Source organism: Henckelia pumila, chromosome 2 (genome assembly GCF_033568475.1).
Source record: "Henckelia pumila isolate YLH828 chromosome 2, ASM3356847v2, whole genome shotgun sequence".
Classification (NCBI taxonomy): domain Eukaryota; kingdom Viridiplantae; phylum Streptophyta; class Magnoliopsida; order Lamiales; family Gesneriaceae; genus Henckelia; species Henckelia pumila.
In genome coordinates this window covers 104,306,234-104,320,505 of record NC_133121.1, presented here as the reverse complement: position 1 = coordinate 104,320,505, position 14,272 = coordinate 104,306,234, and the positions used below count along the sequence as shown (strand labels likewise).

Here is a 14,272-nt window from a genome sequence, read left to right as displayed (position 1 = left end):
ATTATTTTTAAAAAAATTTAAAACCAAATAATCATGTAGATGTAACAAAAACTAAAATTTTAAATATAGGAAATACATTTTTTTATGAAAAATAAGAAATAATTATATTTTTAAAAAATATTTTATTTTAAAAAAATTGAACCGGTCAAACCTTGTCAAAAATCGATTCATATTTTGGACAGAAAAAACCGTGATCGGTTCACGATCGAATCGATCAAGCCGACCTTTTCAGTCTGGTTTTAAAATCATTGTGGTCAACTAAAGAGTTGACCAATTTTCCACGTTTTTTGCTTACGCTCGCGCTTTTTAGAACACTAATCTTACTTGGTTCATATGTTATAAATACAATCCATGTTACGCATATCAAAAGGTGGATCAACCAACTCTGTCTAATGGTTGATTGCGACGGACTATGAGCCGACCCAACTCGCTAACCCGTTTTGACACTTCTAATGATATGCAGCATCCCACACGACACTAGTAAAATAATAAAGGCCAAGCATTCCCTCAAAAGTCAGGAAAGTATAAGTGTGTTTGGTTTGAGGGATTTCAATATGATTTGATGTGATTCTGGCTCCGTTTGGATTTGGTAGACATTTTTTAAAAAAAGCACTTTTTTAAGCTATAATTTTTGGCTTTTGAAAAAGCTCTAATTTTGACTTAAAAAAGTGCTTAAATAAGCACTTTTTTGGTCAACCAAACACTTTATTAAATGAAAGCACTTAAAAAAGTGCTTTTTTGGCCTAGCTTTTGAAACCAAACGGGGCCTCTAAATTTACAGTGTGTATAGATTTATATAAAAAAATGGGATTTCGAATTGGAATTAGATTTGAAATTGGATTTGGAATTCGTGGAATTGAAAAATCGTTTTGGTATTTGGTAAGAATTTAAAATATAGTAGTGTGAATTGATAATATATTTTTTAGATAAATGATATTTTGTAAAATTTACAAAAAAAAAACTTGAAATCTACGAAATCCGACCAATTTCATAAGAATTTCATAATCTCATTTTGAAATCTCATTTTACCAAACACTAAAATGGTATTTGTAATTTCAAATCCCGTCAATCCTATTGAAATCTTGCATTCCAAACACACTGTTAGTGTTTAGTAAAAGAGGATTTAAAAATGAGATTGATATTTGATGAGACTTTTTTAACTAAATGAAATTTTTATGAAATTGATCGGATTTCGTGGGATATCATATGATTTGAGTTTCAAAATCACGATAAAATTTATAAAAATTACATTTATATAACTTACTCATAGATTTCAACTTTTCTTTGTAAATTTTACAAAGTATCACTTGTCTAAAAAAATTATATGATCAATTCACATTATTATATTTTAAAGTTCTTATCAAATACCAAAATATAATTCCGTGAATTCCAAATTAAATTCAAATTATAATTTCGAGTAAAGATTTGGAACCCTCTTGAAAACGGTGTCGTATAAGTGGAGAAAACCAAAAACCCTAAATGGTATCATATAAATACCCAAAATCCCGCATACAACCCTGTAGGCTGGAGCTACACACTACGACCAGCGAAAAATGCAGATCTTTGTAAAAACCCTAACTGGGAAAACAATAACGCTCGAGGTTGAATCGAGCGATACCATTGACAATGTTAAGGCCAAGATTCAGGACAAGGAAGGTAATTTCTCGTTATTTTTGATCGATCATTTGCCTTGTTGTACAGATTATTTGGAAATAAGTTGATGTTTTTTTTTTTGGGATTTTTTTTGAATTTGTTACATTCAGGAATCCCACCTGACCAGCAGCGTTTAATTTTCGCCGGGAAACAACTCGAGGATGGCCGGACCCTAGCTGATTACAACATTCAGAAAGGTTTCCTCAAGTTTTCTTTTTCCGTATTTTAGTCGTTTTAGTTATTTTGTTTTATTGGTTTATCTCTATATGCTCTATTGATATTGCAGAATCGACTCTTCATTTGGTTCTGAGGCTCAGGGGTGGAATCATCGAACCTTCTCTCATGGCATTGGCTAGAAAGTACAACCAGGACAAGATGATTTGCCGCAAGTAATTTTCTTATCAAGTTTCAGTCCCAGTCTTTTCCCTGTCAATTCCGTTTCTTTTACTTTATGGAAAGTGGGTTAATGCGATTAATTGGCTCATAACCATATGGAATATTTGCAAAGATGATTTGGTAAATGGGGATCAAATCAATTTATGATTTGGGATTCACTGATTAGTTGGACGCTAGGAAAGATAAAGTATATGCTAGTTCATAGATTGGGTGTTATTAATCAGATTTTTGTGTTTGTTTGATTTTCTCTAAGCGAACTATCACTACCAAGTCACTTGAATCTTTAGTTACATTTTGTTTTGTGATGTTCTTGAAGATGTTATGCCCGTTTGCACCCTCGTGCCGTGAACTGCAGGAAGAAGAAATGTGGACACAGCAACCAGGTATGGAGATGTTATTTTTAATTGGTACTTGTTTTGGCACATTCAAATCTTTTCTTTATGGTGAATGTATTTATTTATTTTTTTTGGTGATTTGTTCAACTTTTGATATGCAGTTGAGGCCGAAGAAGAAGATTAAGTAGAGAGAAAGGATGGTTATTTATTTACTTGCTTGTGCTAGTTTCCAGTGGAATTCATGATGTAGCTTTTGACAATTAGCATTTTCAATTTTTTGTATCGTTGACCCTTCATTGATTTCCATGGATTTGGATGATATGTTATACTGTTGCATGCAGCTTGGTGCTTTTCGATGTATTAAGCTGTGTGTGCTTTTGAGATCTTCAAGTTTCTTGCTTAGGAATCTTTGGTCCATTTCAATTTATTATGCCTTGTGATTTTGAGATATTTGAGTTTCTTGTTTTGGAACCAATTAAAATGTTTGGGGCTGCTTCTGTTGCATTTTTCCTTGGGTGTGTTCGTCGAGTGTGTTCCTCGTACAATCGAATCATTCTTTTTTTTTGCCCCCTTTTGGAGAATAGTCGATCAATTCACAAGTTAGGAAAAAAGGTTGTGATTTTTATCTTCAGGACAGTCATTGAGTCACATGCTCTAATGCAATTGCACGTGTATAATGGGGACTTCTTTATCCAAGATAGAATGGTTTCTTTTGTTCATGAAGGAATATGAATGCAACAATTACAGGCATTTTTGTCTGGATAGTTGGATCTTAATACTTGTTGATTTACAGGCATTTTTATCTGGATAGTTGGATCTTAATACTTGTTGATTTGCATGTCATTTCACAATCATTTTGTGCTGATTTTACTGTTTTAGAAGAAATATTGAGTCCTCGTGTCGATTCATAATAATCTATTGTTTTTCAGATTCCATGACTGATATGTTATGTCCAGAGGTGTTCATGTTTACCGAACCGTTGATCGAATTCTCGGTTCACCCGAAATCCAAACTTTTTAAAGGTTTGGTTTTTGGTTTGGTCTCGGTCTAATCGAATTTTTATTCTTTATATTTTATTCTTTATATTATATTTATTATTAATAAAACTAATAACTAAACTTAAAAATAACTAAAAAAATACAAAAATGTTATCTAAAAAAGAGAAAATGATTTCTGGTTCAGTTTCGGTTACGGGACCAAAAAATAAAAAAACAGAACCTCAAACCAAAAATCCAAAAAAAAAAAAAAATCGAAACTGGATCTAATTAAGGTTTCTGTTTTCGCCTTTGGTTCAGTTCGGTTTTCTAGTTTGGTTCGATTCGAATGGTTAATCAAACCATCCGTAGCTTTGCTTTTCTTTTCGTTTTTTTTTTACACAATGGAGTTGACAGTCGAGGCGGAGTTATGAATCTTATTTTACTTTAGCTCCCAAATTGAGTTCCCATTCAAACCCATCATGGATGCCGGTTTTGTTCTCGACGCATTGCATTGCCATATTTCAATCCCATGAAGAATGCCATGGGTTTGATATTGGAAGCTCTGGTTTATTCAATACATTTCCAATTAAGGTACGTATAACGTATCTATATATATAACACTAACACTAATAATAATAATAATAATAATAATAATAATAATAATAATAATAACCCACAAGAGCATAGACGAGTTGGTAAAGCCTAAGGTGACGTATGAAAAAAAATTTCAAAATTGCGGGTGGAGCATATTTCTTGTTGGAATATTGTGGGGTATGCGATATGTACATCTCTCGATTTAATCCTGCATGAGCCAATAAACTTCCATTCATATGTAATGGGGTGCCTTCAGCTTGATCCTTTTCTTTTTCTAATAATGATAATAATTAGTGTGGTTAAAAACAAAAACAAAAACAAAAGAAAAGAAAAGAAAAAAAAGGTAAAAAAAAAACCATTGAATCCCGAAATGTTTGGGAGCCAATTTGTGTTGTCTCTTTTGTTTCTTGTACTAGGAGAAATGTATCCTCATCGTTGAGACAAAGGAAAGAGGAGGGGAAGAAACCAATACGCCTCCATACAAACCCAAATTTCTTTCCTCTCTCTCTCTCCGTCTCCACCATTCCTCGCCGCTAAATTTTGCTTCTCAAATGTAAGGAGGATTTTCAGATTTTCTCTGGCTCGTTCTCTTTTTTTTGAACAAGGTTAAATTATATATATTTTTCCCTGCAAATTATGCTGTGTTCAGCCCCAATCGCCGCGACAGATCCATCAATTTCATCGACGGCCGCCGCACGACTGCCGCTTCCGCCGTCGTTTGTCTCCGATCTATGAGAAAGCTTACCTATCCGTTTTATCAGTTCGGCCCGGATTTTCCTCCGCCGTTTCTCTCGCCTTTATCGTCTCCGTCGGCGCAACCCCCCATTTTCCAGGATCTCATCGATCGTGAGATTTTCCTCTTCAGTTCGGTACCCACCGCCAAAAGCATATTCGATTTCGCGACATTGTCGTTTATAGCTTGCCTGGTCGTCCTCTCTCTGTTTGCTTTCTCTTTCGTTTTCCATCTCCGCCTCAGATCTCGCCATTTGCACCATCTACGGAACTTCAATTCTCTCTGGACCGTGCGGTTGCTTCTCGTCTCATTGGCGGCGTTCTGGGCACTTAATGAAATTTTACGCCTACCATTTGTTCGTAAAAAGTACTTTTACCCATTTTTTACTCCAGTTTCCCTGCAACAACAAGCCAATATCTGTAAACTCCACGTCGTTCTCTCCCTTGGATTATTCGAACCCGGATTCTTGATCACCCTTCTCTTCTTGGTTAATGTTTCAATCAAGAAAAGAAACCCATCTCCCATTTGGGCCTTTGTATCTATTTCCGCTGCCTGTGCTCCCATCGCACTGCTGCAGACGTTCTTCGTCTATTTCTGGCCACTGGAGGCCAAATTGTCCAAATTCTTACACGGAAGCTCCGTACTTTCAAACGACACCTATGGAAACAGAACCGTCCTCTGCACATACCCTTTCTTTAGCTGTGTCCTCTTTTCAGCATTTGCGATTGCTTATGTCATGGTTTTTTTGCTATCATGTTGGCGGGTCCTTGCTTTTGTGATCAACAAGAGCATCAGGCGTCGAATCAACGCCCTCTCCACCATGATTATGCTGTCGCTTCCGCTGCAAATTCTCTGTCTCAGCCTGTCCTGGCTGTGGATGCCGGAGTATGTAGCCTACGGCTGTGTTGTCCTGGCCATGTTTGTCGGCGTCACGTGCTGTATGGTGGTGGGGGAGGTCATCTTGGTCATCAAGCCCATCACCGATGCGTTGGCCGCCGGAGGAAGCTTTTCGCGGTGTGATTCCGGTGGCGTTTCGTGCGAGGCGTTGGAGGCTCCGGACCCGAACCAGTTGCGATGAGATTCACCGCCGTAATCCCCTGTTTCTTGCATGGAATCGAGGGCAGTATGGTCAATTCAGCTAAAAGGCCCGTGGGTTTTCATCGAGAATGAGGGCAATTTTGTCATTTGGGTTTGACGTCAACCTTTTGTTTTTTTGGCACATCTGCTGCTGTGGTGAAAAGGGCAAAGCTGTAAGTTCACTTCTTCTTTTTTGGTTGTTTTTTTTTTATTTATTCAATTTGTATTATTGTATATCATTTTTCAACCAACCATATACATATGCGTATATATATATATATATACATGTATTAAATCAACCAAACCACGTTTTAATGCGTGAATGCCATGAAACTGCTGAAAATTTGTGACCCGTGTGTTATAAAATATCGGCGTTCTTGTGTTCACGATGTGTGCTTAGAATTATGGTTTAATAAAATTTTGGTTGATTTTTGTGTATTTTTTTTATTAATAATGATATAAAAAAATTGATGATATAGATGGATTACACTTTTATAATTTAATAATAAATAATAATAAATTTGGTCGTCGGTGGATATTAGGAAATGATAGTTTATTTTTTTACTGATTTATTATTTTTTGTTTTAAGAGTTTTGGGTGAGAGTTCTGCTTCTGCAAATATATACTTTCGAATAATCTAATGTTGTTTTTCGTGCCGGAAAATATGGAATACAAGATGATTTTATAAAATAGTAACTATTTGCAATTATATAATTATGAGGGAAAATAATCAAAATGTTTTATTTTGTTGTCCATATTTTAGCTCATTTTGCTTCTTATTTTTCTTCCCCGTTTGTTTGGAAAGATGAAAATTTTCCTTTTTGGTTTGAGAATTTGTAATTTGACATTATTTTTTTAATGAGAATTACTATTTTTTCCTCAAAAATATATATATATATATATCTATATGTACACACTTTCTTATTTTATTTCTATGTATAGCAAACGAATGAAGTCATGAACAGAGGGTCTTGTTGCTGCCCTCGAGTATCAATTTCTACAAGTTACAACTTACAAATTACAATCTCGGTATCATAATTCACTAAAAAATATATCGGTATCGTAATAATTAATAACTTAACCCATCGAGGAATTTCAATAAACCCAAGAGATACTGACAGGATATTTGTCTAAATAGCATAATAATTTCTCATAAATTTTTATCATACATGCACCATTTTTAGTAAGACAAAATTGGCAACAAATATATATAATATGCAAAAACATGTATCACAAATTCTTCAAACCACTGTCAAGCACTGGTTTGAAGGTATATAAAATATTATATGTATTCCTTCTATAAATTAATAGCATATAATAAAACTTCACGATGTAAAATCAATATATAATTCTCCGAAACCCAGTCTTTTGTCCGATATTTTTAAACCCAGTAAGCCCATTGCGTATCGAGCTAATACAACGAGAATTTTTTTTTTTTTTTAGTTAAAAGATAGATTGTTACGATTAAATCTCGAATTCGAGATCTCTTGTCATATTCAAGAACTTATATTGTCAGATGATCAGTTATCTGTCATGGGCTACAATAAGATATCTTTATCCACCCAAATTATTGCACGTGATTCTCTTAAGTGGGCAATGCTATCTAACAAATCGTGTTCATCCTTAATAATATAAATATAAATAAATAAGAATTTGGAGAACACTAAACAAGGAATGTTTTTCGTTCAGTTTAAAATATTGAAAAGCGCTCGCATGTGAATGCTTTTGTTTCTTATTCTAAAAAAAAAAATTTGCGTTTATTTCGAATTATGCTTAAATCGGGTTTAGTATATGCCGCCCGCAAGGCACTACCCTGCGGATGACATGTAACCCTATAATTGGTCAAAATTAGTGGGTCTCACGTGGAGCCCACTGATTTTAACCAATTATGAGCCGCAACGTCACCCACAGGGCACTATCCTGCGGGTAGCATCGATTCAACCCTTAAATCGATGGATTTCAATGATCACTTGTATGTATATTAAAAAATTACAATGAAGTACTTAAACTGAACAATTTGCACTTGATTTAGGCCTCGTTTGGTATCAAAATCCATATCAGAAAATTATTTTTTTAAAAAAAATGTTTTTTTTTAGTTTATAAGGTGTTTGGATGATCATTTAAATGCTTAAAAAGTATTTTTTAAATTCAAATTTAGAGCTTTTTAAAAAAACCAAAATTAGAGCTTAACAAAACATTTTTTAAAAAAAAATCTATGAAATCCAAACGAGCTCTTAGGTACAACCATGTTTTTAAAAATTTTAAAGATGCAAATATTATGTTTATAAGGATGAGTAATCGTAGGATGCTCTAAGACACAAAAACACAAACAATAGGTACGGGTGGGTCGATGTTATCATCCAGGAGTTGTATTACTCCATTCATATAAATTACACATATGTTTGTTTGTTCTTTTAGATAAATGTCGAGAAAACAACTAGGAAAACGAAATTTAATAACAATCATGTTATTTTACCATGATTTAATCCATTAAAAAATTAATTTCACATTCTTCAAGTCTTAATCAGTAAAGATATGTTAATAAAATCAAGAGAATAATGCTATTAAATGTTGATATTGAACAATATATTCAAGAGAATCGGAAAAAAAAAAAAAGAAAAGAAAATTGAACAATATAAATTGTTTCAAAATTCAGACAGTCAACATATGTAGACGCGCATGTACTTGATAACTGCCTTTGCGATGCACTTTATAAATAGCGGAGTCTGCACTCCGCCTATGGTTTTGCCTTTCTCACTCTCCACTGGTCCTGGCGAGTGTGCCCACGGGTTTACAGTTCAGGTCCCCCGAAAACCCTATATTCGGAGAACCAACCCCTCACAAACCCCCCCAATTTCTTCAACCACTCGCTCGAAAAAGGTACAAGAATCCATCGTTCGATTCGGCTGTTGGTTGACCTCATTCCCCAATTCTCACTGTCACTCATTCTAGGTTTCGCTTTTCTCCATTTTCGATCTCTTATTTTTCTAGGGTTTTGATTGGGTGTTAGTTGTTTGTCCTTTCTGATACACGAATTGAGAGTGGGGGAAGTGGGAAAGTGTTGATTTTTTTTTTGGAATTAATGGATACGACGGCGGCCGGTGCTGCCGCCACGCGGGGTGGGGTTTCGCTCCCGCTTTCATCGTCTTCTCAGCCTTCTCGGAAGGAGTGGCGTGTTGTATCTGAGCAAATGGTTCGAAACTCGGCTAATGAGGTATGCTTCAGTGAAAACCTTTACTTACATTTGCTTCGGCGTGATTTGTACTCAAATGTGGTTTAAGTTTTTTTTTTTCAAAAAAAAAAAAATTTATTCATGTCGTATCAGTGAATCAAAAAGTTAGGGTTTAAAATGATGTCGTTTTAATTTCTGTTCTGGTTTTCTATATATACAGGAGGTAGAGCGTTCAAAAATGGGCCAATCAGACGAGAGATTGATATACGAGGTAATAATTGTGCTTTGCTGAAGTTGGAGTTTACTTCTGGATGTTTTTCTTTTTAATTGAATCAACGCCAACGCGAGTGAAGGGTGGTAGGCTGATTTGATGTATTGTATTAAGGTGCAGCATGGGAGAGAGTCAATAAATGTGGACTTCTGCTCAATAACAATTGATAGAGGTTTGGACAACAATGTTTTGCAGCAGAGACTCCAGACAGTGGCAAAACAAAGAGAAGAATTGCAGCACATTGAGATCGAACTTCGGGGGCAACTATTTGCGAGTTCCAAAATCTTGGAGTTGCAGAATACTTATGATGCTCAGATACACGAGCATGTGAATGCAAATATCAAACTACAGGTTTTCCCTTCATTTTTGAGTGGGCATTTTCATTAAAGTCTTGATGCTTGTTAGATAAATATGTCGATCTGTTATTTTCTTTCTTGCTGAACTTTTGTATTGTGTTTGCGTTTTTAGGAACAATTGCATGAGATGGAACAGAAGACACGTGAGCTGGAAAGAAAGATAGAAGAAAAGGAAAGAGAGCTGCATGCTATTAGATTGGATAATGAAGCGGTTAGTTTGATAGTTTATTTATTTTTCTAAACTTTGATGGTCTTTTATGCTGCTGATGCCCGATGTTTGTTTTGTTTAGATTAAGTTCTCTATATCTTCTTGCAGGCCTGGGCCAAAGAAGACCTTATTAGAGAACAAAGTAAAGAGCTCCAGAGCTACAGGCATGCCTCCATATATCTGTTGAATTAGTTTATTAAGACGATGATTGCTATTTATTGGTATTTTTTATTGAGTTGGTGCAGCATATGCTATTGCAGTTTTGTCACATTCTTGAAATGTTATTTTTTATTTTCATTTAAAATGTTATTTTTTATTTTCATTTAAGCATGTCTTTACTGTAAAGTAAATAAACTAGTTAGAAAAGTTTAAATTGTTTCTAAAATTTTTTATTTGTTCCTATTTCTTTCTCTTGCATTTCCGAGCCTTGTACTTGGGTTTTTATGATTATCATACAGTAACATGCATCCTCTTCCAGGAGGGAGAGAGATAATTCCGAGGCTGAAAGGGTGCAACATATCAAACAAATACATGATCTTCAGGAACATTTTCAAGAAAAAGAGCAACATTTTGTGGAGCTGCAGGATCAGGTTTGTTTTTGCAATATTTATTTGGCAAACGAGAATGCATTGCTATTGGATTGAAATTTTGTCATATAGTGCTATATTGTTGTCATGGCCGTCTTAGACTTTCCATCGGACACTTAATTTTGCTGTTGAATTAAAATTTTGTCCTTGAAAATGTTTGATGCTGTGCCTAGGGCCATGTGCGTTGTAAAATATTTTTGGAAGGATATTTACTACTACCTTGTTATATTTTTTGACTATTAGCTTTCTCCATCCAGCATAGAATTGCTCAGGATACCATTATTTTCAAAGATGAACAATTACGTGAGGCACAAGCTTGGATGACTCGTGCTCGGGAAATGGATGCCTTGCAATCAACCACTAACCATACTTTGCAAGCTGAGCTTCATGAACGTACAGAGCAATGTAATCAGCTGTGGCTAGGTTGTCAAAGACAGGTGACTTGTGTTTTATGTCCTTTAAATAGAAATGCATGTGCTGAGGTTGATTGTTATGTTTTTTTTTTCAAATAGATGATAATTTTATTTTTTTGTCAACCAGTTTGGTGAGATGGAAAGGCTTCATCTGCATATTCAACAGCTGCAGCTTGAATTAGCTGATGCTAGAGAAAGAAGTGGAAGTTACTCAGATGGGTCACAAGTATCACAAACAAATTCAAAGGATGTTCCCATCGGACAAAACAATGGTGGACAGCTGGAGGGAAATGGCTTGCCGAGTGAAAATTCTGGTAGCACACTGAATGGAAATTCTGAAAATGTTTTGTCCTCGGCTTCTGGAGGTCATTCATCAACCCAGGTAGATGACGCTCTTGTTGGATCTTTGTGTCTGCTACCCGTGTGCTACATGAGTTTTGTATCTATCTGTTGGTGATTCTGAACTTCTGGATCAATCATTAGGTGAAATGCCAACTTTTATACTCTGCAACTTTTTCTAGTTCGGTCATTTTTGGATCATTTCTTGGCCCATATTAGAGTTTTTATACATGTCATGCCTGTTGCCTTTTGTTTTGGTGGCCTGTTTCTTTGTGGATTTTAAACTGATGGTAACCATGTAACATAGTGTTGTAGTCTCTGTCTTACGTACTAGTGTCTGTTCAATTTTGATAATACTTCCTCCTCTCATGGGGGAAAGGGTCTAGGTTGTTCAAAAAATTGCCCCTAATAGAAATCAGTCCGATCATGCTTGTGGCAGCCATCATGTTGTTACCTTAACCTTCCATTTTTTTGGTAGGCTGATCATGTTCATGGTGTTCCATTTTCTCCTTCATCACTGATTGGGATGCCAACCTTCCTTCCAACTGGACAGATGACTGCTTTGCATCCATTTGTAATTCATCAGCAAGGACTACCCCATTCTGTGCAATCACAAGTAACACAATCCCCTTTCAACTCTGCGCCCACAATCTCAGCAATTCAGCAATGGCAGATGCACCAGGTATGTAGCCTTTACAAATTATTATTATCAGCTTTCTTGATTGTATTACAACTTGTTGCAGATGATAAATTTGCGACCTTTTTCAATGTTTTGTTCAAGGATCAGCCAGATAACCAACATGTGCCCATGCACCAGCATCAGCAAACCCAAGAAAACTCTGTGGGAACGGATTCCAATAGTTACCGTGAAGTATCAGAGAATGGGCAATCTCTGAATTCGAGCTATTTGGATAATAATATCAATCAAGAGTTACTTCCTGGTTCAGTGGTTCCTTCACCGAATGAAGAGGCACAGGTAGCTCAATGAAATTGTCTAATACAATTTGCCTTGTGCAGCTCAATTTCAAACTTTCTATTCGTTTCAGCTGTTGAACAATGTTCAGGTGCTCAACTCTGTTGATAAAAGCTATGATAGTGTTCAATCTCAACAAAACTTGGTGCAAGTTTCTTCCCAGTTTCATGATTCTCTAAGACTGGACCCTATTGAGAACAATAAGGCCAATAAGGTTAGATGATTTCCATTCACCCTCCCACTTTTTTGAGTTTGCATGTCTTGATATGGCGTTTTTCAGCCATATTTTTGGTCTTTTAGGCATTAAGTTGTGCTTCCTATGATGTTAGATTGAGAATTTGCCATGTATTATTGTTTTTGTACAGGAAAAGAGTGTAAACTCTGTTATTGATAATGGAGTGGAGAACAAAAACCCGGGAATGGAACTTTTGAATCCTTCCATCAGTGCATCCTCATCCGAAGCGTCAACTCCTGTAAGTTTCATTGAAACAACAAATACTCCTTCCGTTTCTATTTTTGACTGATGGCATTGTTTCCACTGGACAGAAAACTAATGTTGTTGTGAAGACCGGAGAACACTTTCTACTCGATGAGAGATCGTTGCTTGCTTGCATAGTTCGCACGATTGGATCTGGTGGCAGAATTAGGATTAGTTCAACGGTGAGTTAGATAGACCTTGCCTTTGCTTACATGTCTTTGTTTATCCTGATTTTCACAGAAGTTGGTATGATGCATGGTTTACAACTATTTTGGTGCAACTCGTGTAAACAGCTCCCTAATAGACTTGGAAAAATGCTTGCCCCTCTACACTGGCATGATTATAAGAAGAAGTATGGGAAGCTTGATGATTTTGTGGCTAGCCATCCTGAAGTATGACATACTTTTCTCTGATCATATTTTTCGTTTGTCATTTATATTTTATTTCATCGAGTGTTGTTTTGTTTCTTCAGTTATTCGTGATAGAGGGGGACTTCATTCAGCTTCGAGAAGGTGCACAAGAAATCATAGCTGCTACAGCTGCTGTGGCTAAAGTGGCTGCAGCAGCAGCGGCAGCGCCTTCATCGTATTCGTCATTTTTGCCTTCTGTGACAGTGACTCCCATGGCACAGTCTCACCGGCTAAAAAAGATATCTTCTCTTGATTCCTCATCTGTCAATGTTGATAAAAGCAGTTTAAATTCTTCCCAATTATCAGTGACACCGAGTCAAAACTTGAACGGGGCCTCCTTTAATATTAGTGGAGTTTCGAATGTCAAAATTTTGAGCAAAACCAAGGATCGTGTGGAAAGAAACAACTCTGAATCTAAGCCAGGTCGATCCGTGTCAATTGAAAATGGTACGAACTCTGACAAGAATGACTTTTTTCAGAGCAAGGGTGTGTCTCAAGTGAGACTTGGCGCAAGCAGGTATTAACTGGAATGCTGCACCGGTTTTATGTAATTTCTGGTGCTTAATTATGAATAAAATCTCATGGGATTTTTACTTATTTTTCGACAGGGCAATCGGGGCTGCCTCCAATCCTAGAAGATAGTAAGTCATGTCATCCAATTCTTTTAAGAAGCATTTTGATTGAGTTTTTAAATCAGTGATTTACATTGTAGTTTGGTTAATTTTATGGAAACAACTTTGGTCGATATTGTTTGTTTCAACTTCTATTTACTTAAATAGAGTTAGTTATCTGAAATCTATTGATCCAAAATTTGCAATTTAAATCAAAATTTTCTAATTCAAATGCAGCTTTGATGATTTTGATATCAATTTGTTGGTGGTTATCTATAATCATTGTCGTTCTTATGATTTACTACGATATAAATTTTGGGGTTTGTTTTTGCAGGTTATGTTTTGGATGATATGGGCGAATTGGAGACGGTGACGGGAGGGAAACTGTAAAAAGTTTCATTTTAAAATCTCCGGTTATACTTATTGGACAGAAGCCTGATTCTGAATATTGACTTATTTACAACATTATTATTATTACATTCCGTTTAATGGAAAGAACATGAATTCATCCTATTTGTGTTTGCATCTAATTTCCATCCGTATTACGGTATTACTCTTAAAAATTGCGCCTATTACATATTTTACTGTATAAAATATAAAGCACAAATTATAAAAGGTTAATGGTGCAACATAAACCAAAACGAGTCATTAGTTTCAGTTGATGCAATCAATTTGATCTTAGTTCGAAT

At 35.7% G+C, this 14,272-nt stretch overlaps 2 protein-coding genes across 5 annotated transcripts; both read left to right on the top strand.

The window, feature by feature from the left end:
* The first annotated feature begins 1,503 nt into the window (after positions 1-1,503).
* Positions 1,504-2,769, top strand: LOC140884710 (ubiquitin-ribosomal protein eL40 fusion protein). The gene is made up of 5 exons (XM_073291554.1): positions 1,504-1,656; positions 1,764-1,850; positions 1,940-2,042; positions 2,366-2,432; positions 2,546-2,769. The coding sequence occupies exons 1-5, from the start codon at positions 1,554-1,556 to the stop codon at positions 2,570-2,572; spliced, it is 387 nt and encodes a 128-aa protein (XP_073147655.1). The 5' UTR covers positions 1,504-1,553; the 3' UTR covers positions 2,573-2,769.
* A 5,738-nt stretch (positions 2,770-8,507) lies between these two features.
* On the top strand, positions 8,508-14,108 carry LOC140881073 (uncharacterized). Of its 4 annotated transcripts, none has more exons than XM_073286078.1 (17): positions 8,508-8,979; positions 9,158-9,208; positions 9,329-9,559; positions 9,677-9,775; positions 9,881-9,936; positions 10,251-10,362; positions 10,617-10,796; positions 10,900-11,154; positions 11,590-11,793; positions 11,893-12,087; positions 12,158-12,298; positions 12,450-12,557; positions 12,631-12,744; positions 12,856-12,954; positions 13,035-13,489; positions 13,581-13,613; positions 13,918-14,108. In XM_073286078.1, coding segments are annotated over exons 1-17 (2,466 nt in total). In that variant the 5' UTR covers positions 8,508-8,847; the 3' UTR covers positions 13,919-14,108. The 4 variants fall into 4 exon arrangements, with proteins under 4 accessions (XP_073142179.1, XP_073142178.1, XP_073142180.1 ...); XM_073286077.1 differs by having other exon boundaries at positions 9,323-9,559; positions 11,899-12,087; XM_073286079.1 differs by having other exon boundaries at positions 9,323-9,559; positions 12,176-12,298.
* Positions 14,109-14,272: the final 164 nt, after the last annotated feature.